We start from the raw sequence: 22268 nt of genomic DNA on the forward strand, positions 1-22268 counted from the left end.
AGAGAGAGAGAAGGAACAGCATTGTTCTTCAGACACGAGCTAAAGTAAGATCCCAGTCTTAGCCGTAAGTAGTCCCGCTGTGAGCCTGGCCTCCCGGAGACAGGCCGGGAGCAGCAGGAGGAGTCGGAAGCTCTTCCGCACCATTTATCCCTCTTTCCCCACCTGAACGCACAAGAAAGCTGTGGTCTGGTTGGTGTGTTCCTCTCACTTGCCCTTTCAGCCAGCCCAGTCAGTTATGTGGATAGAGAGAAGGGAAACACGTCACCTTAACGTCCACCCTGCTTAGCTGATGTCCTAGAAATCTCTAGGAATAACCTCCTCCTTGTAATAAATGGGCCCAAGATCTGAGATTCGGGTACCCTCCCTTGCAAAAAAAATTAAGGAATGTGTTAAACCAGTTTATACAACAAAGTGTGGGCTTCTTTTTTGTAAAAATTTATTTAGCGTAGTCTTGAAGAGGTTATATCATAGCGCATACAGCATTGTATAGTATATACACTCCGGCACATACAGCGGTACGGGGTGTATGTACCACAGTGCACACAGCATTCCAGGCCTGGGCAGTGTGTGGTAACGGCATCATGTCAGAAACCAAGTAGAAGACGGAGCCGATCGTAGGTGAGTGGCAGCAGGTTGGGTTATGTTTTACTCGGGGCTTGCTGTGACTGGTGTTGCTACTGCTTCAGGATAGAGGTGGGAGGCGAAGGATTTCTAAGGCAAGTCGGGTGCAAAATGCACTGTTTGAGGTGTAGAACTTGGGAATGGAAGCTGGAGCTGTGGTTTGCAGTCAGCAGGTATTTGACACGTAGCTGTCCACCCCGTAGCCATTTGGGTTCTTTGTTAAATAAAAGTGCTTAGTAGTATTTTACGATGCAGTCTGAGACCAGTTAGCGTTCAAACGTGCGTCCCTTCCAGTGCTGGGTTAGAACTGGGGTGACAGCTCGCTGGGGAAGATGCTTCCATGCGAAGGCGCGGTGGGTGGTTGGACATTAAGGCCAGCAGCGCTGAACCAGCCATCTCTTCCTCGTTAAGGCAGTACTGAGAGGCGTTTATAGAAACCTTGTGGAGCTTTATTGTGGGAACTCAAACTTCCAGTTATCGCTAAAAACAAGAGGAAAAGCAACTTTTTCTGAAGGTGCTGCTCTGAGCCCGATGAGCTGTGGAGGGAGGAGAGGGGCAGTGGTGGCTCCCAGACAGGTAGAAGGTGGGAGGGAAAGCTCATGTGCACGTCCTGTAGTCGAGGACAACAGGTTTCATTTCCAGCCTAGAGCAGCGTGGAGAAGTGGTGACCTCTGCAGTGTGTGTTACTTAACACTTCTGTTTGGCTATCAATCATCTGTGTGGATATGAAAAAGTTAACTACGGTATAAAAATATTACTATAGATCAAGAAATGGGACAGGTGACTTCAAAGAAAAGTTAAAGAGTCTCTCGATCCAGATGAGTGAAGAAGTTACATGGTGGGTTTCTCAGGTTAATACCTTATAATCATAAACTAAAAACAACAACAAAATTCCAAATCCAAAACATAAAAAGTTTCCACATCAACTCCCTCTCTTGTAGTGCATCTCTCATACTCGGCTATAAAGTATTTACAGGGTTTGACTCATTTACACAATATGGCTTTAATATCTCGTAATGCAAAGCATCAAAACGTCTCGGAGCAAAATTCTTCATAAAACATTCTTTCTGAATATAAAGTTTGGCATTTCATTGATTTGGCTGACAAAGCAGCAGAGTTATTTGTTTTCCCTTCGTGCTTTTTTTTTGATGGAGAAAAGCACAAATTTTTTGGTCGTTTCCATCAGGGCTTAAACTCTTGAGTTTCAGAGCCAGAGCTACCTCTCCCTCAAAGCCCAGCTGAATGTTTCATGAGCCACGGTTTCCCGGACATGGCGTTGGACCCGTGCGTTTGCCACTAAGGTAAGGAAGAGAAGGCCTTTCTTTTGGAACTTTTTTATATTAAGACAAAAAAAAGCAAGATGTATTTTTTGTGTGGGGTTTTTTTTTTTTCTGAAAGTGCAGGTCTTTGGTAACAATAAACAGAATGAGCAAAGCGAGGGAGGAGGGGGGATTTTGCTGGGAAAAATGTCCAGCGGGATCTATCGGGTACGGTCAGGCTGATGGAGGAAAAGGTCCTGGCGCGGTGGCACTTCTATCAATCATCGAGAATTCAAACGAGGAGCAACCTGGAGGAGAAGACGGACATAGAAGGTGTGTTGATAACAAAGATGCTGCAACAGTTTTAGCTCCTAAACATCTTGAAAGGGCACCAAAGCCTGGCTTGCGGAATTGACTGTCACCCTCCAGTACGTAACGTTTGCTCTGCTCCAAAGTACCGAAGCTGCCCAGTCTCGGCAGGAAACGAGCAGACATTGGCTCTGAGTGAGAGGAGTCCGTGGTGCTCTTACAACCTCAGGAACCGGGGTGTGTTAACAACTTCTCCCTAGGCTAGCAGCAGAAGACAACTTTGCATGGCTTAGGAAGGAGAGAGGGGCAAAACGATGATACTTCAAAAAAAAAAAAAAAAAAAATGTTCCTAAGGATGGTTTGCAAAGGCTGGGGGAAAAATTACGGGATGTGTTTCTTCATAGTCAAGGAAGTTTCCTGGTTTGCTGTTACCGATGGCAAATAAAGCAACCCCTTACGCACATCTAACTGCTTTTCCTCCGGGCAGTGCTACGTTTGCAGCTCTTACCGGATGGGCTGTTTGAGTGAAGAGCAAAGTGGAGACTCTGAGGGCTGCTCTGAGGCCGGGCAGGACAGGGCAGGGAAAGCAGTTGTGGATTTATTTCTGAACAGCCTTTAATCTGACAATGCATAAATTAATTGCACTGCTATAGTTGACGAGCAGGATTTTTGCATCCTATGTTTTTAAATCCTCTTTCTAAAATTTGATTTGCAACAGCGTGTAGCATTAAAGCCTGAACTGTGGGGAGGGGAAAAAGAAAAGTGATTGATGGGACGATCATTGCTGAGTTTGAGTAAGCCCAGGGGTCTCTCAAGGCTGCGGGAAGAGAACTCCAGCTGGGGAGAAGGCTGGCAGAGCAGGGCAGTGCCTTCAACAGAGGCCATGTGGCGTGTGTCCGTCTGCTGCAAATAGGGTTTAGTGCCAAAAATTTGGGTTTGGATCCACTGGAAGTGATGAACCACCATTTCTCACCACCCTCAGCCCGTACTCACCACTGTTAGATGGCCGTTCTTGGCTTTGGCTATAAGCAGTTCTGATCCCGATATAAAGTCAATTATGCCTTCTTTGCCTTGCCCAACTGTAAATTTGATGCTGTGAAGAGAGAGAGGTCAGGACAGATTTGATGAGTGTTTGTGACCTCTCCACTAGCTCAGTTCTACCCTTTCGCTGCGTAAGTGGCCGCTCTGCGTTGATCCTGAACTAAGATAGATCTGCTTGTTCAGGGAAATGGAGCTGTAGTTAAGATGTTTCAGGTACATTTTGATGTTGTATAGGTACGTTTCTGTAGCTCTTTGAGGAGAGCTCTGCTTCAGCATTAGAAACAACACAGCTCCCAAGAGGGGCCTGGCTTCACTCACCTGCCCTGGTTGATGTTGACATTGTTGACTTTGTCTGCCTGGATGGCTGTCTTTGTTAGTGTCTCAATGACATGGTCACTCTGAAGGACAACATCTCCCTGGGAGGGAAGAGAGACAGTGGTTTATGCTCATGGCTTTACAGTGATTATGCTGTAATTAAGAGGGACAGAACTATCTCCATAGGTCAGCATGGAAGAAAACTTCTCCAAGCGGACCAGGCTTGGTGGAGATCTCTGGGGCCTCTTGTGTGTCACACTGCACCTGATGAAGGTTTTGTTTATTAACAAGGTGTCAGTAATGGGGGCAAGGGACAGCATGGAGCCTCACTGGTGAAGCCCATCTGTGCACATGAGTAAACAGAAGTGAAATGCTACTTAGAGTGGCACAAAATTGTTATATATGTCACCATGTGTGCCCCCCCGCCCCAGCCGGATCTTCTCCTCTTTCTGCCTTTAAAACCTTTTCTAGAGGTGGTTGGAGAAGTGATGGATGGGTCCCGTTACCTTCTGTTTGTTATCCTCGCAGTGGACGTGCAGCACGAACAAGTTATCGCTCAGGCTGCTGACGGAGATGCCTGCAATAGAGAACAAGGGGCCTTTGACACCCAGCCCAGCTCCACCAGGACTCTCGCTGGTGTCTCAGAACCTCTCCCAGCTGCTGCTCTCATACCCAGAAACCCAACACCTGAGAAGCTGCACAGAAGCTCTGGGCTGAGGTGACAGCAGAGGCTGAAGAGGCTGCAAGGTGACAGACAATCAGCTTATCACTGTGCTCTTCAAGATGGAAAAGGACCTGTCAGATACCTCTGGCCATCAGAAGGAAGAAGAATGCCTGTTTACAAACTGTCATCGCCCGTGGACTTGAAAAGGAGCTGCTTTGCCCAGTTAAGGGACCTATGACCAAAATTTTACTTTTCAGCACGCACTGGACAGGTTCTTCATTCTACTCTGTAGGTGGGTGAGTGGTGCAATTACTGGGGTGCTGAGAAGGAGAGGAACAATTGGAACAATGCGGTCCCTGTTGTCTTCCCTGTCACATGTGTTTAAGAGTCATTTAGATGTGGTGTTGGGGGATATGGTGTAGGGGAGAACTTTGTAGAGTGGGGTTGATGGTTGGACTTGATGATCCCAAGGGTCTTTTCCAACCTGAATGATTCTATGTGGTAAGAAAGGCCCGAGCTGCTGTAGGAGCTTGGCTCCAGAAAGTGACTGTTGCTGTGAGGGGCCTGGGGGACGGGCTGAACCCACACCTGCTCACTGGAGTATTGGTCCAGCTGTAGCTTCTCATTATGCTGCACCGAGACCCACTGGAGCTCTGAATCCAGGGTTTCCGCTGCTCCGGCCAGCGGTGCCTTCCCACCATGCAGCAAGGGACAGGCTCAGCCTCTGCCCTCAGTTCCCAGGTTTGCTACAGGAAAAAAGTCCTCTCCCTGGAGCAGGGATGAATTCAGGAGCGCTGCGCTGTGTTTCAGCAGCGTCTGTTCCTTCCTAGTTTACTTTTGGACTTTCAATATCTTGACACAAGATACAAACTGGATTAGCTATTTGAACTGAACTAGCCCAACCCTTGCGGAGAGAAACATCCATCTCTGCCATAACAGCGTCTTACGGGAGTCACAGAGCCCCAAATCAGAGCTGCCCTTGGAAACCGCTTCAAAGGGCGACAGCTACAAATGCGGTATCATTGCATCAGGCTGACGTTGAACTGATGAGCACCGAACCTGGCTGTAAAGAGGAACTGTAGCGGAGCTGAAGCTGTGACGTGAGAGGTTTCTGACAAAGCCAAACGACGACTACAGGTGCCCCAGACTCAGCACTTTTCTCTGCCTGACCAAGTTCCCCTCGAAAAGCATCAAGTCCCCATCGCTCACTGCGAGGGCTGAAAGCTGCGGTGTCCCAGGCAGCTGCTGTGGAATCATGGCGCAACTCCCCTGTGGTGGGGATGTGCAATTGGGAAACGGCTTAGGAGGGGGCTCCAGGGAGACAAATTGAGTAATTTTTGTGACATTTTAAGGAGTTTAATTCTAGAAGAAATCATTTTCAAGATATTACAGATTTTTAAATGCTTGTCGGTATCAGATGGTTCCATTCTTGTCCAGGACAAAGACAAACTGGTTATTTTTATTATTTAACTGTAACCAAGGTGAGGTCTGACTTCAGTCAAGGGGGCCAAGCCCCCTTCGCGCGCGGGCTCTTACCTGTCAGATTGGCGTAGTCGATCCGCTGTTTGATTTTGGATTCCTCGACGATGACGACCGCGTTCTGGGTGAGCAGCAGCTGCCGGGCTCTCGCTTTGTATCCTTTCCGGTCGTACTTGATGACAGGAACTGCATACTGAAATTAGTGTTAACAGTGCTAAAAAGGCAACGTGTTTAATTGCCAGCCGCCTTCCCTTTAGCCAGGAGAGCTCCCGGGAGGCACTGACCAGGAGCTGCTAAACTGGGAATGGAGACAGTTCTTCTGAGTCCTGTTCTCAGTTCTGCCACAATGTCCTTGTTGACCCAGAGGGGTTCTGAGCAATAATTCAATGACTACACCTGCCTGGGCTTGTAAAATCCAGGTCTGGCTTTGGTTTCTCCTTTCCAGCCAGGCCACCTGCAACCCTTTCAATTCTTAACTGACATAATTAAACTTGCCCAAATCTCCACATCATACTCCTGAGCCACCGGCCCTCCCCACAGACTCTCTGCTGAGGTATTACAAGCTTAATAGAATGGAAAATTCTTGCTGTATTTTCTTCAGAAATCTAATCTTCCGATATTCAGCAGAATAATTCTAGAAGCTTGACAAAAGTATTAGGGGACACATCTCACCTTAATTGCTTCATTTTCTAAAGCCTGAAGGACTTTAGCATTTATCTCTTCGTTACCTGTATTAAAACCAAAGATGTGGGGGTCAGAAAGAAATTTCTAGCAAGAGCAGAGCAGATTAATCCCCCCCTTCCTTCTTCCCATTAAACTCCACAACACCTACTCACCAAGTCGAGTGTTGATGAAGAGTCTAGGAACACTCTGGGGGTAATTGTCTTTTTTGCCCTTAAAAATCTCACTGGCAATTACTTTTTGTTCCAACTGCAAAGATAAAAGATGGATTCTTGTTTAAGGAGAAATTTGAGAAATTTTACACTAATTAAGTTTGTCTTAAAAGAGATGCTCCCTTTTTGTGTTTTTTAGCTGTCATCGTCTAGTTCTGACCTCCTGAATCATACTAGGCACAAAATTACCCCAAATATTCCACACCTCCCTTACATTTTCAACAGGGTAGAAAATAAATGCTTTTTTTTTTTCCTCTGACAAACAGTACAATGCACGTCGCTGCTGGACTGCCCTGGGACTGCCTGGCCATCAGTCACCGTGACCCTTTGGTCCCTGTCACGGTGGCGTCACTCCAGGCCACAGTCACCCCGCACTGCGAATATGAACCCGTGCTCTTGGCTCCCAGCTTGAGCTCCTTCAGACCGAGAACAAAACCAGTGACAGAGGAAAAAGGAAAGCCCCTTTGCTTGATTTAGGGCAAACGCACGTTACGGGTGCTGTTACACAGTATGAATTACCCGAGATGACTTACAGGTAAAAAATGTGGATAAGAGATACTCTGGCTCTGGTTTGCTGGGGGAAAGAATGTGTTCTGCTGAGTTTCCACCTCCAGCTCAGCAATGGCTGGGATTAATCCTGTGTCCTTAATCACAGGCTCAGCCACTAACTAATCTACAGCATTTCATTACATGTGCGTAATGCTTCACAGGCCTTCACGAGCACTATGATATACTGTGCAATAAAAAAAGCTTAATGGCAACTATTACTATCATCTCCAACAGCTATATCTAAATTATTTAATTTATACATTTCCTATTATGTCCTTTCATTGAGCCTTTTTTGAATACAAAAAAAATTCCCTCCCTTTACCTTTCCACGACTAAGACCAATCAAATCTCAGTATCATTTTTACTCTTTTTAGCTAGAACAGCAGCTGTAACTGTTCACGTAACTTCTCTGTTTGGAAAATGACTAGTTTTTGTGTCTGCACAATTCTTACTCTCTACTTTATATGATACAATCAGAATAATGCAGCTTCTTACATTTTTATCTTCCATGGGAAGAACAACAGGGCCTTTCAGTATAGAAATGATATAGGGGCATGGGTGTGCAGCAACACTGTTTAAATAGTATGTATTGAAATATGTATATAATGGTTTTTCTTTCATTTAATGTACATTCTAGTCTTTTTGGTTTTTGTCTCAGTGTTCTTGGATTGTTAACCAACTGCCCTTTTGTTCCTCCCATCCAGCTGCTCCCCTCCTTCATCTCACAGAATGATATGGGGTTGGAAGAGACCTCTGGAGATCATCTAGTCCAACACCCCTGCCAAAGCAGGGCCACCCAGAGCAGGTTGCACAGGAACGTGTCCAGGCGGGTTTTGAATGTCTCCAGAGAAGGAGACTCCACCACCTCTCTGGGCAGCCTGTTCCAGTGCTCTGCCACCCTTAAAGTAAAGAAGTTCCTCCTCATGTTTAGGTGGAACTTCTTATATTCAAGTTTGTGCCCATTTCTTCTTGTCCTGTCACTGGGCACCACTGAAAAAAGACTGGTCCCATCCTCTTGACACCCTCCCTGTAAGTATTCATAAGCATTGATCAGATGTCTTACAATAAATAACCCTGAGAACCACCCTGTAGTTTGTGAAATATTGTGGTGATGTCTCGTACCTGCTGCTTCCACTCCGGGCTGATTCTCTTGCAGTAGGTCCAGACCATGTTCTGCATACACAGCTGGCGCAGGAGCTGGGACGCCTGAAGAAGAAATCCCACAGTGAACGAAAACAGCTCAAAATTACTGACAAACCCATTCAAACAGTAACGACGGATAAGAAGCAACTGCAGAAAACCCATTGCTGAATTAAAATAGTTTCATGACTGAGTCACTTTTAAAACGGAATAATAGGAAGTTGATTTTCCACCTTTCTAAGAGAGTTTGCCCTGCAACATTCTCCTTTAGAATGGGGAATGAATACCAGGAGCAACCCATGTGCTGTGCCCTTCCGTGCTTCCAGCTGTACCTGCACTCCAAACCAGGACCTTTGGAGAACTGGGACTTTCTGCAGTATTTTGGTTTGATCAGCTAAAACCCCAGTTCTGCCAGATGCAGAATAATAAAGGCAATAGAGGAAGTTTAATATATTCTTCACAGGCAACCGCATCGTCACTGCAGCCAATTTAACTGTCCAGAGGGAACTTAGTTTGTTCAGAGAAAAAGGGAACAAAATCTCAGAAATGGCTGAGATAACCAGTAGAAAACGGTGTTGCAACAGCACCACGCTCCCAAGAACTTTCAATACTATAGCTCTAATAATTTTAGAGATGCCTGATGATGTTTGGATTAATTCTACTAGCAGAGATGCTAATGCAACGTGGAACTGATAGCAGGAGTGTCCCCTCAGGCCTTTGGTGGCCCCTGGTCTTCAACACTGGCATTAGTCTCCTCCATCCCACGTGTGATTCCCGTGAGCCGGTGCGGTTGTACCTACCTCACACAGCGAGGGAGGAGGAGTTGGCCACGATTTGTCCAAAACATTTTTTGGTAAATTACGCTTGAGGTTCATCAGGAAGGAGAAGCGGATGTAATCAAGGAAATACTCATTCTCTGGGCAGCGAGGGTGGTTCCGGTAAATAAAACCTTTAATGAACCTGAGGGAAAAAAAATAATTATTAGAAAAGTGATAAAATTTAGTGGTATTTAGAGGTTTCTTCCAACCAAAACATTTCCTGGGATTTAATCAGTAGTTGTAATTTATTAAAAAAACTCCTTGTGCTGTAGTGACGAGAGTTTATTCTCATCATCCTACTGTTGAGAAATAGGTATTTGATGGCTTGGGTTATTCTTCACGCACCTTCTGATAGTGTCTACAGCCCACTTCTTCTTGGCAGCTTTTCGGCGTCCCAGGGTTCCCCGCCACCAGGACTGGATTGCTATTGCTAAAAATAACACGAAGATTTGGCACTAAGTGAGCTCCTTCATACACCAATATTGACTGGACACAAAACTGACAACAAAGAGCGCTCCAGAAAGCCCGCTCTGGAAATAAACAGCCTTCAACGTGGCGTATGGGAAAGAATATAATTTAAGTTCTTAATAATAAGATACAATGGATAAATGTCAATAAAAAGCACCGGCAGGTGGGAAGTGCTGTGTGAACATGAGTTTAGCCTGTGGGACTCTGAGCTTGAAAAGCAGATTTAAGTCCCACACCGACATCTTCCACTCTACTTCCAGCAAGGCTTCGGGAATGTTCCCTCTTGTGCATCAAACTCAAGTCATCTCTAACAACAGCCCTTCACGCCACGCAATGACCCAGCCCCGCAGTTCCCTTCCTCTCTCTCCCATACCTGAGTGCTTCATGTGCAGGAATTTCTTTCTACGGTAGAAACCTCTCCACGTGGCCTGCATTTTTGTTGCTGAAATTGCAAGAAAAACAGCAAATCGGAAATTGTGAGCAAGCAGATTTTGGTAGAAAAAGGGTCAACTTTTTAAGCAAAAATCCTTCCCCAAATAAACATAAAAAAATATATCAGAAAACAAGACAGCTAACTGTCCACGAAGCGACTGCAGTGTGGGTGACTCACCCAGACTCTGCTTCCTCACTTCCAGAGCATCTTCCGTTGCAAACAAGGTCTTGGGAAAGCGGATAAAAATCTTTGTTCTAGAAATAGAAATGCAGAATTCTGTTTAACATGCCGGAGAAGTTTGCTTCCTGCCCTTAGCATCCCCTTCGGGATGTCTAATCTTTTCCCCACCCATTAGATAGAGAAGCTTTATTTAAAAGCAGGGACGTGGATGTCCAATGATTCATAATCTCAAATTAAGAAAACAGAAGAACTCACCGTCCCATTTTGTATTCTTCCTGTTTGTAGCCCAGATGCTTCACCAGCACGGCCACCCCGTCATGGGGCCGGCCGTCCCACGTAGGCCACGTTTCTGGACAAAGGGATTTGTACCTGTAAAGTGACAGCAGAAGAAACCTTAGGGAGAGAAGTCCAGTCCATACAGGGCAACGGAAGGGGGGAGAGGCCATGTAAGGGCTGTCTTTCTGCTGTTCAGAACAGCTCCCTGGCCTCAAACATCTGTGGGACCAACACCAGGGGGAGCGAGAAGTCCAAGGTCATCCTACCTCTGCAGGAAAACTTCGTATTTTCTTCGATACGCGAACCCAGCTCTGCGCACTCTGAGGTTCTCCATCAACCCCAGGTATTTCACTTGATGTCGGATCAGAACTTCATCAAATCGATCTTGAGAGAGCACGAAAATAGAGAAAGATGACTAATGCATGGCTGTCTCTGCTTCTGGAGAAGAGGAATGCTCAGTTCTTGGTTATATCTTACACAGTTATCCTTAACCTCCAACCCATGCTCAGGGTGCAAGTCCCACACAACTAACTTTGTGTCTCCTGTCTTCCCCCCCTTCCCTTTAATACACATTTATATGTAGTTCCAAAAAGAAGTTCTCCTCTAGGATGTTCTATGCATACAGGAGGGAGAAATGAGGGAGAATAAGGGTCGTGAGAAGGAAGTTACGTAGGTTAATAATTCTTCACCTTAAACATGACCCTACTCCACCCAAGACCAGTGCTCCCCTTCTGATTCCTGGCTGCCGGTAGTGCCACCACCGCCCTACGAGAAGCTCTGGCAGAGACCCAAAATGAAAAAGTCTTGCAGGACTTCTTCATTTGAGCTCCTTTCTGCGCCTCAGTGACTGCGATCTCGTGGTCTATATATAGCTGTCACAGAAAAAAACAAAAGCGGAAGAGTCACCAGGGTCATACCAGCCTGTTTGGCATCGTTCGGCTTCATGCAACGAATGTAGGAGGGTTCTTTGGACATCAGAATTTCCATAAGTTTGGAGAGGCTGTTTTTAAACTGAGTTGCTGCCTAGGAGAAAAGAAAGAAAACTATGAAGCGACGACCTAAAGCGAGTACTCGTGACTGCAGAACAAACCTCTGTCTCCCAGCTTTAAATGGAAGAGGTTTGTGTTCAGGTTGTCCTGTTAGACAGGACGTGTCTTTTAGGAAGAGGAAACAGTCCCACTTCCAACCAGCTCGTGTTCTTACTGTTTCAGGTCTCTTCTTGTCTGTCAGCTCCGTCCTGTCAAAACACTGATTTATGATGGGATTCTCCGAGTTGCACATGGTCTGCAGAGAGAGGCATTTTCAGAGATAAAGTACAGAGTATTCTTCAGAGAAACACAGGACAAAACTGTTTGGGGTTTTGTTTTGATTTTTAATAATAAAATGAACTTTGGGCACCTCAATTCAATTTGTCTTTTCATAGCACAGTCCTATGGACATGCATTCTCCAGGTGGAGTCTAGAAGAATCTTTTCCCTCAGGTACCACCCCATTTTAAACCCGTTCTGCTGAGTACCGGAAACATCCTCTATCCACACTCACCTCCTTCAGGTTCCGAAAGAGAAGGTCATTGTTTTTATCTAGAAAACCTGGAAGAAAAAGAAACCACTCAGGCTGCCACTGCTGTTCCACAGGAACTTCACAACAAGGCAGGAATTTGAGATGGGAAATTAATCTGGTTAATTAAATAGTGCATGGATGTGTTCTATGCCCAGATTTTTCTTTACTATATAGTGAAGCTGTTTTAATTCGAAGGGCAGAGGATGGGAGGAGGAGAGTGAGAGACAGCGGAGATGGTGCGCACACTTACCTGCAACGCTGTAGGTGACATCTCCAGCGTAGTGCGAGAGCCGAAACTCCTCCCGCCCCAGCGACTTGCGAGTCTTTTGGTCAGCGAGCTTGTGCCTGGTGAGAAAGTGAAGAAGATTAATGAGAAACAAACGTCTGTTTTATTGGGGGGGATTCACTTCAAAAAGCACTTATGGCATTGGATCCCAGAGTGGGACACAGAAGAGGGGTGGGAGAAGAAATCTGACTTGCTGATTTTCAAGACCAAAAGTAAATAGAGTTATCAATCAGCAAATCATAAAAATGTCATTAAACGTATTTATGTTTATTTCAAATGGATGAACTTTCAGCTTCCTGGCACGGCTGCGGAGTGGTTCTGCGCGCACATGAAATCAGAGTGGAGGCAGCAGGGGAGAGGGCAGCGATGTTGCTGGCCGCAGGCTGGCACACCCCCGGGTGCCAAACGGAGCCCAATCTGAGCACACGCAGAACATTCAGGAAGAATAAAGAGACATTTGGAGCTCCAAAACTGAAGTGGACAGTCTGAAAGGTGAAACATGGAACTCACACCCATCGAACTGGAGCGGCGGCAACACGGAGAGGTTACCCAAGTCAAAGGAGGGTATCGATATCCTCCGGGAAGCAGATGGGCGCAAAGGGGAGTTAGTGCAATAGAAACCTCTCAATTTCACAAGCACTAACACTGCTTCAATCATTCTAACGCATATACACCTCTGAACACTATTTTTATCAGTAGAATTCTGCTCCATGTTCTAGTTATTCCTAAGCCTGACTCCCAGTCATCAATGCAGGGGAATGACCCGACCCAATACCGCAAACCAGAGCCTTTGTCACAGCTCAAGTATTGGGCCAGATCTTGGAGGAGCCAAGAAGCTGCAAAACTGCAAATTCCTTGGACACATCAGCAGTAGGATGCCAGAAGGAGATTGGTGAAGAGGCAAGTCAGTAACAAGGGGGGTTTGTTTCTCTATTTTATTCTGAAGCACAGTCTGGAGAAGAGCAAAGCAGTTTGTGATGACTATTTTTATTAACTCACAATCTAATCTCTTTATAAAAGAAAACACAATCATCTTTTATGTGGGACCCAGTATACCCAGGACTCTACTGCCACACTGCCGTAATGAGTTATAATGTTATCTAAGAATAATTAAAGCTCTAGGCTCTGTCACACACTTGGATCCTACCAGCATAACTGCCCTCAGCTATGGGAACACTCACGTGAGAAAATGAGGGTGGTTCTTAACAGTTTCCTCCAGTTTCTCCAAGAACGTTGTATCTGTGGCATCCCCAGGTCTCAGACACTCTTCATCCTACAAAAACACGATTTCTTACTGTGCTCGTCAGCTCTAATTCTCTCTCACTGAAACACTGCCCCAGTTTGGCCCTTTGGCCTTTTAACAGGTTGCCCAGCTCTTAGTTCAACAAAAGAATTGTTGAGCTGAAAAGGAAAACACTTTCCTCCTTCCAGACTGCCTGGATTGGAAGCTTCTTTCCCGAGAGCAGATGGAGGTGATACAATATGACTTTTCATGGTGTCACTGTTCAGTCTATCATAGCTCTTTCCACCTGCCCAAATAATCCTAATATGAGCCTAGATCTTTTACTTCTTCCTGTGTTCCTCCCCTTGTTTTCCACTCCACAGCCCCAGGCTGAGAGACTTGGGGTTGTTCATCCTGGAGGAGAGAAGGCTCCGGGGAGACCTTACAGACCCTTTCAGTCCCTAAAGGGGCTACAGGAAAGATGGGGACAAACTTTTTAGCAGGGCCTGTAGCGATAGGACAGGGGGTAATGGCTTTAAACTAAAAGAGGGAAGATTCAGACTAAATATAAGGAAGAAATTTTTTACACTGAGGGTGGTGAAACCCTGGCCCAGGTTGCCCAGAGAGGTGGGAGATGTCCCATCCCTGGAGACATTCAAGGTCAGGTTGGACGGGGTTCTGAGCAACTGGGTCTAGTTGAAGATGTCCCTGCTCACGGCAGGGGGGTTGGACTAGATGGCCCAACCATCTAAAAGGTCCCTTTTAAAGGTCCCTTCCAACCCAAAGGATTCTATGATTCAGTGAAATTTTTCATTTAAAAAGGTGTTGTCAACTCACCAGAATAGAAATGATGCCTTTGAATTTCTCTTCCACCAAATCACAAATTATTTTGTTATTGAAATACTGAACTGGTTCCCACTACAAAGACAAGAAATCACACTTGGGTGAAAACAATTCTAGACCGGAAAAAAAAAAATAAATGAGCATTTCAGAACATTTCAGACAGCACCTTGCTTAAATAATCTGTCAAATTTGAAACAAAGCTTCTTCACTCATCAAATTTGTCTGCCTAACATTCCCTTTAAAAAGCATTTTTTTCTATCAAAGTAAAAGACTGGAAAGGCACTACTCGCTTCCAGCTGTATCACACACTTACCAAAGTGTTTCGAAAAGAAAGAAAAAAGGAAAGCTCTAACTCATTTACTTTGCAGACCGTTATTAGCAGCTCCTTTTCTAATCTGTGCTCTGGCCTGCAGGAGGTGCTGCAAAGGAGACAGTGGAAGTGATGATATTGGCTCTTACCGCAATGCCTTCCGACTCGTATTCCTCTTGTTCAGACTTTAATGTGAGCTCTATGAAGAGCTGCTGCAATTTTTCATTACAATAATTAATACAAAATTGCTCAAAGCTGCAAACAAAAAAAATCAGAAAAATAATCACTAACACTGTACCACAAATAAAAGAAGCTATAATTAGTGGGCAGCAGCACGAATACATCTCTCTGTAAATGAAGAGAAACAGAAGAGACTTTGTGAAGTGTTTATTTACTGAATGTATAAATTTAGTAGTTTATTATTTAGTGGATCTCACGAGAGAGTTCCAGAAGGAGGGAAAAATGGACACGCAGGGTGGAACACAGGAACACAAGAACTTTTAAGAAGTGCCCAATACTGCAAATTTGAGAGTCTCAGTTCATTGCTTTCTGCCAGAGTCAGGTTCCAGACTCCGACATAGTCCGAGTTTTGTAGCTGTTTTTTCCCCACTCACACCACCATGGAAAGACACCACAACAACAGCCACCGCTGTGTCAGAGCTGGACAAAGGCAGAGTTCAAGCTATCACATGAATATGCCCCCAAAAGACAAAAGTCTCTTTAAAATATCAGGAACGTTAACAGCTGCAAATGCTAAATATTAGCTGGATGCCCCAAGCATTAGAAGCTCTGTGATTATTAGTTATTCAACCGATTTCCTGAAGCTGAAACGTCATCTCTTTCTCTCTTACTAAGAGAGCCAGAGATGGAATAATGTTTTATTTCAGAACAGAGAGAAAACACTATAATGAAGGAAGTCGTGCAGAGCTTACTCAAAACTCAAAGAAACTGATTGAAACAAACCTGTTGTGCTGGAAAACCTCAAATCCATAGATATCAAGCAATCCTAGAACTGTTGTACTTCTCCAGCCCGGAAACTCTCCTTCCTGAAACATAGAAAAAAATAAATGTTGATATGTACTCACAGCTACAATCCATCATGGGATCTTACCCATCCAGTGACAGCTTTAACTCCTTACACTCTTCTTAATGGAAAACAAGTAAATTTACAGATCACCATACAGTGTGGAGCTTACCATTTCTCTGCTTTGCAACTAAAAGATTTGAAACTTCCTTTCAGGCTTGGTTGGAGATCAACAAACAAAAGGTTCGTTTACCTTGTAAGCAAGAGACTTGTTAACTTTGTTGACCAGCCAGGAGAAGGTGCGTCCATATATCGCCTTAGCGAGCGCATCCCTTGCGTAGGCAGCCTGCTCCAGGTTCAGAGGACTGATCAGCTGCAGGAGGAGGAGAAAAAAAAAGCCACTCAACAGCCATTCCACTGAGGGATTCAGTTTCCCTTGTTCATTGTTAATAAACCACCACTCGACAACATCCTGTCTGGGCTCAGCTCATGTGAGACAGCTCAGCCTGTCTCCCAGCCGCACAGGCTGCAAGTCACCATCAGGTTGTGGGACTTGCACTGACAACCTCGTTTAACAAGTTAGAAGGGAACTGTTTAGCTCTGGTAAGAGGGCTGACGGCATATCACAAACTTGATTTAATTCCGTGTGCCTCCCAGATCCCCAGTTCATGTCCTTACCTCTTCCCCTTTGGCTATGATCTTCTTGTGGATCAATGCATCTCGAAGAACAGAGCCCTCAACTGCTAGAAGCTGCAAAGCAGTAGGATATTGAATTAATTTATGAAGTGGTATGTTCAATTTATCAGTACTAGTTTTAAGAGACCAGAAAAGCTAGTCCTCAAAAGGACAGTCCAGTGGAACAGCCCTTCATTTCCCATTCTCACTGCAAGACTTCTTGCAACGTCAGTCCTTCCCTTTCTGGCAGTGATGTGACCTAACAAACAAATTGGATTGATTATTCTGACACAAAGAACTGACTAAGCAAGGCCACAAGGGTGGTTCTTGCTTTAAAACTCTTCTCCAGGGTAGGTCTATTACGATTCCTATTCCTATCCCACTGCCTCAAATCAGTGGTCGATCAAGCAGTAAACAGAGAAATTGTCAATTAAGGGTTTTGATATTAATAAAATAAAACTGAATTTATGAAACTTCCAAATCATATTCTAAAATGATACGATGGTACCAAGTTCAAAATACGGGATCCTCTCTAATTCATATTTAATGTAACATATCTCTAACTGGTGATACTCACCCTACCCAGGTATTTAATCTGATTCTCTGTAGTGACCTGAGCATTTCCTTGCTCATCAGCAGCAAACTGCACGTTCCCCAGATGTAGGACGCTCGCCACAATGCTCAGCAAATCCTTGGATGGAAGAAACAGGCAGAAAACAGGACGATGAAATGAACACACAGTGAGAAAAGGCAGTGAGATTTCTGTATTAATTAACAGTTGACAAGAACATTTTGTATTTTTTCCAGAATTTTTGAGGAGAATATATTCATTCTGAAGGCCTTGTTTGGTCAGAAATAACAAACCAAAGCAGAAAAATTCCTTAAGGGCAGGAAAATCAGCTGTGCTGTCAAACATGCCTTACCTCCACCTCGTTGTCATTGAAGCTTATAATGGACAGGGCTCTTCGCACAATCTTCCAATCGTTTTTATCATTTATGGAGCTGACTCTTGCACAGTGACCCTAAAAAGACACAGCTTGATGTAAATAAGTAAATAATTGTCAAAGATATAGTACTCATGCTTAACGCGTTTCTGCCATGTGTTCATTTTTATAGCAGTCATCGCAGTATTATTTTTGAAGTGAGGGAAGGAAACTACAAAGTCAACGAGAAAATATCAGCCCTATAATATAACAATATTATAAGAATAACTAGTTAATGCAATAATGCCCACCTTTACTAAATAGTGATACTGTTGCGGGCTCTTTTCGAGGCCCAGCCTTCGCAGTAAGTCCTCTTCCCCTCCTTCTAGCAGCTGGTAGAAAATGTGGAAGTTCCTTTCTCCATGGTTCTGGTGCACAACTCGGGATTTCTCCAGGAGGTAGTTCAAGATGTGGCCCCCGACAGGAGCCCCCTAAATCAAACCAGATACATTGAAATAGTTCAGCAATGCAGAGGAAAATATTTCTGATCTTGGCAGTCTATTCAAAGACAAACAGGATACAAAATGATAGCCTACGAAAAGACAGAAAATTATCTGTCCTTTTGTATCACAATCTCTGTTTCAGCTGAAACAGTGGCAATTTGAGTTTTGAAGCGTATGCAAAATGAACTATCAAGTGACAATAACATGCCATTACACAGATTGTGGCTACAGCACATACTGAATGGGATCTTCACTTGGGCAAAATTCCTTCTCAGAAGGAACTCAAAGGAAAAGCAACAAAACTATTAGTGTGAAGGGATTGCATATTGAGATGTTTAAAAGACTCCAGTGGGCCGAGCTACTCAGTTCTTGCACTATGTCCATCTTCATAGTGTGGGGCAATTTGGAATTGAATTCAGAATTGAAACAAACACCATGCAAAGTTACACAGGACAGAGATTATTTTCAGATCACAGCTGGCTTCCGTGGATTTCGTTTGGGAGTGTGGTGCACACATACCCTAGAAGTAAGAGGATTTAATCTCAACTGCTTCCTTACATAGAGAAATGAGGGAAGCGTGTTCTATAAAATCCTCTGGAACTAAACTTTGCTACCACAGACTCCACTTTCACTGTCGTCAAAGGAATGCAAAACCATCCCTCCATGCACACATCAGTACGAGAAAGCACAGGCAACAGAGACCTGATCCCAGACCGGGACCCAGTTCTGAAGTACAAAATAAATTTTAAAATTACCCTGTAGTCAAACTGCACATCCATATATTTCCCAAATCGGCTGGAGTTGTCATTCCGAAGGGTTTTTGCATTTCCAAAGGCCTGAAATGAAAACGATTAGAGAAAAATAAGTATCAAATAAGGCTATTTATAAACACTTTGCTGAAGCTGCCAGTTGCTTATTTACAGCCATTAAAGCCTAGGTTTGCCCCAAGAAGGCAACAGATTGCTACCCAAATTCTAATGCTGATCTTTATACCCAGTACAAGCACTGCAGATGGAGCACGCCTCTGAAAACAATTCCACCCCCCCCACCTCCAGCAAGCTGATTTTAATGCCAGTTCGCTGCTGACAACATATGTCACGTCTGACAGTCCTTTCAAAGCTCCCTCTTTCATCATGGCTGTTTGCTGATGGTCACCCGTGCTCTCCCTCCCCGGGAGCACACCTTTCCCACACAGGCAGCACAGGGAGCTGAAATATCAAAGGGGACTACAAAGGCAGCCCGGGACTGGACACTAGAGGACACCACAGCACTAGAAAATGCACCCACAAATGCATTTATTAGAGGGCAATGCTGTGCCCACGGCGCATGTGTCCCATCCTGGCTTTGCAGACTTCTTCAGCGCGCCAGGACTCTTCCCACGCCAAACACCCCTCTCTGCCCACCGCCTTCCCGCTCCAGAACTGCTCCTGCTGGGCTGGAAAGGGCCAGCCAGCTCAGCAGCCGACGGCCACTTCTTTGGCTTGGAAGGGGACCGGGATTCCCCTGTGTACAGTGAACTGATCCGCCCGCATGCCGCCAAGCAGCGTTCCCAGGATTCGCTCCACGGCTCTGCACCGAGAGCCCTGTGGGTTCCAGCTGCCCCCACCCCCTCAGCTGGAAAATGTGAGTGCTGCTGGTGTGACTCAACGTCAAGTTCCCCTGCTCCAGAGTTACCTCCAGGACGGGATTGGATTGTAACAGACGGTCCTTCACGGTCTCGACCTGCTGACTGGCGGGACAGGTCACGGCGTAGTACTGCAGGATCTTCTTGGTGGCCTCCGTTTTGCCAGCCCCGCTCTCCCCAGAGATGAGAATACACTGATCCTTCCTCTCCGTGCGCAGGGAGCGGTACGAGTTGTCTGCAATGGCGTAGCTAAGGGACAATGACAACCAGGCGTTAGTTTGTTTCCACAAGTGAAGGGCTGAGACTCCTCAAACACTATCCCACAGTATGAACTCCCAGCAGAGACACCTCAAACAGAAGTAAGTGTCCATGGGGCAGGTATGAGCGCATCACTGAATACCGGTGACGAGACAGGAGATCGCTGTGAACACTTTCTGATGTCTCTCAACCACCACACATACACTACATACACATCTTACCCTCTGAGCCAAGTTTCTGCAGCATGATAGCAAAAATCTATACAATTCCTTTAAAAACTGTTCTTCTGAGTCTCTCCAATGAGAAGAGTTTCCGTAGAAGATGACTAAATGGTGCAGATAAACTTATTTTTCTAAATATACATAATCTCTCAACATTGGTCCCACAGGACAAAGAAAACCTTTACATTCAGGAAACATCTTTTTTTCCATTAATCTTTATTCAGCTTATCTATGACGTGACGATACACTCAAGTGGTCACAACTGCACTTTGCTCTCTGGGTGGCTCCAGAAAAGCCCAACCTCTCACAGCTTCTCTTGGACGGCAGGAAGAATTGGATAAGCCAGCACAGACTAGTAAGCATCCCACAGGCTCCATAAGCTTCCATCCAACTTAGGTCAAACGCTACCCCAAACATCAGAGGGTTCCTCCTGCCTGTCTACAGCCAGGGTTTGCTCCTGCTGCCCTGGAGCCCTACTACTTCCTTTGCTGCTTTTTCCTTCTCTTCTCTTTTCCTCCCTGTGATAGACCAGACAGGGTCCGATACCAAGGATCACACACGCTTTTACAGCACCAGAGAGCGGGAGGATGAGCCTGACAATGGTGGTACCATTGGTACCTCTCATTGAGAGGAAAAGGAACACACAGGCGCAATGGAAGAGGGTAAGAGAAAAGTGCAGCATTAGCCCTTCACAATGCACTCGTATAAGACAACCTCCATAACCATATTTTCAGCTGTCTTACGTGTGGTGATCAAGCAGATACCCTGTCTTCATACACTTGACAACCTTTTAGTAGCTTTGCTTTTCTTTTTCCCCCCTTTCTTTTTTTTCTCCAAATGCTCATGCTGTGAAATTAATTACAAATAATCACGCCAAAATAACAGCCGTGGCCTTCTCAAGTCTATTAATACTTGGTGCTAAGGCAACACCAATGAGCTACCTAGCAACACAACTGCACGCTTACCCTACTACAGTCATCAAGTCCTTCTCTCCCCATCTAAATTCTGTCTCTGGAGTGTTTTGAACACAGTTGAATAAACGTAAATTTAATTTAAAGAACTGCCTCTAGACAGCATGCCTTTATTGGGGGGGGGGTTTATAGTACTGCAGGAAGCTAAGAGTCATGCACACCACATACAGAATCACTTTACTTAAAGATGTTTATAGGTCCCATTTGTAGTCACCATCTCTGAACCCCCCGGCAGGCTATAAATAGGACAGGATGTGACAGATCACTCTGGGAAGTATGCTGTGTTTCAAGCCCATAGGGATAACTTCACTCCTTTAAATGACTACGTGTGACGCACTTCCCAGAGAACCCGGCGCTCGGGCCTAGCCTTAAACTGTTTTGACACTGGAACGGCAATCTCGAAGTATTTTGGCTTTCTAGAATCAGTTTAGAAAAAGAAAAAGAGGAAAAAAAACCACCTGAAATACTGTAAAAGGAGAAGGACAGAGTGCTACAATACAGAGCAATTCAGTGCTCCTCAAAATATTTTTAAATACACACGTAAACAAATAACGTAATGTAAATAATCAAATAATGTAATGTTTTTAAATGGAACAATAAAAACAGTTAACAAAACCCACTCTTTTCCCAGTTGAAGCAGCACTGGTATTTGGTACTGCAGTTCTCAAGGGTTTACTGATGAGCTGCAGGTTTTACAATTTCTTATGAGATTAGTTAAAACAAGAGAACAGCCTAAGAAATAATCAGCTACTTCGTCATTTAAGTCACTTTGCGTAGCACAGACAGGAATTAAAGCAGAGATGACAGCACTCTGCATTAGACGCGAGCATGGCCACCGTACTCAGTCCCGTACCTACTGCACACAAATAAAAAGGCAGGCACAGCCCCAACGATTTTCCAGGGTCACAAAATTCTCACCGAAGGACAAAGCAGCCCTTGAGAGCGCCCTGATCACGGGCAAAAGTGGCTGCATCCAGGCCAGGTCTCTGCCTGGAAGGCAGGACTGAAGGGAACCTACAGAGCAACGACACTTTGCCAGTGAGAGCTGATGGTGGAATTATGAGCTGCTGCTGCCTCTGCACCCTCTGCTGCTTCACCAGAACTGGCCGATGTGATTTAAGGCACTGCCAGGTACTTTCTGGGGGCAGATGTCTTTACTTGGGGCACCTGCACATCGACACGACGCACTGACACATCTACATCAAGGGGAGAACTCAGCAGGTGTGAATGCAGGTTTTTTTCAAGTTCGATCGCCCCCCATATACGTCCACACAAAAAGTCTGAAACGCTATAATAATCACAGAATCTTCTAGGTTGGAAGGGACCTTCAAGATCATCTTGTCCAACCATCAACCTAACGGACAAAAATAAACACCCACAAAACAACAAGATGCAACACCATCA

General features: G+C 45.1%; 1 protein-coding gene across 3 annotated transcripts in view; it reads right to left on the bottom strand.

Annotated features, from left to right (window-relative positions):
* Window positions 1-415: 415 nt before the first annotated feature.
* Window positions 416-22268, bottom strand: part of MYO1C (myosin IC) — a 65569-nt gene continuing 43716 nt past the window's right edge. For all 3 annotated transcript variants that reach the window (XM_074160825.1, XM_074160823.1, XM_074160824.1), the window contains 29 exons: window positions 19465-19663; window positions 18546-18626; window positions 17599-17778; window positions 17288-17386; window positions 16942-17055; window positions 16368-16439; window positions 15943-16062; window positions 15629-15711; window positions 14815-14920; window positions 14350-14430; window positions 13472-13563; window positions 12255-12349; window positions 11987-12033; window positions 11649-11729; window positions 11363-11468; window positions 10712-10829; window positions 10425-10538; window positions 10167-10243; window positions 9930-9998; window positions 9434-9518; window positions 9071-9230; window positions 8253-8336; window positions 6525-6618; window positions 6361-6416; window positions 5746-5881; window positions 4052-4122; window positions 3549-3646; window positions 3183-3282; window positions 416-2188 (listed from right to left, as the gene is read on the bottom strand). In XM_074160825.1, the coding sequence (XP_074016926.1) occupies window positions 2162-2188; window positions 3183-3282; window positions 3549-3646; window positions 4052-4122; window positions 5746-5881; window positions 6361-6416; window positions 6525-6618; window positions 8253-8336; window positions 9071-9230; window positions 9434-9518; window positions 9930-9998; window positions 10167-10243; window positions 10425-10538; window positions 10712-10829; window positions 11363-11468; window positions 11649-11729; window positions 11987-12033; window positions 12255-12349; window positions 13472-13563; window positions 14350-14430; window positions 14815-14920; window positions 15629-15711; window positions 15943-16062; window positions 16368-16439; window positions 16942-17055; window positions 17288-17386; window positions 17599-17778; window positions 18546-18626; window positions 19465-19663 (2845 nt within the window). In that variant the 3' untranslated portion in view covers window positions 416-2161. The remainder of the gene's footprint in view (window positions 2189-3182; window positions 3283-3548; window positions 3647-4051; window positions 4123-5745; window positions 5882-6360; window positions 6417-6524; window positions 6619-8252; window positions 8337-9070; window positions 9231-9433; window positions 9519-9929; window positions 9999-10166; window positions 10244-10424; window positions 10539-10711; window positions 10830-11362; window positions 11469-11648; window positions 11730-11986; window positions 12034-12254; window positions 12350-13471; window positions 13564-14349; window positions 14431-14814; window positions 14921-15628; window positions 15712-15942; window positions 16063-16367; window positions 16440-16941; window positions 17056-17287; window positions 17387-17598; window positions 17779-18545; window positions 18627-19464; window positions 19664-22268) is intronic.

Source organism: Numenius arquata, chromosome 18 (assembly GCF_964106895.1).
Source record: "Numenius arquata chromosome 18, bNumArq3.hap1.1, whole genome shotgun sequence".
Classification (NCBI taxonomy): Eukaryota; Metazoa; Chordata; class Aves; order Charadriiformes; family Scolopacidae; genus Numenius; species Numenius arquata.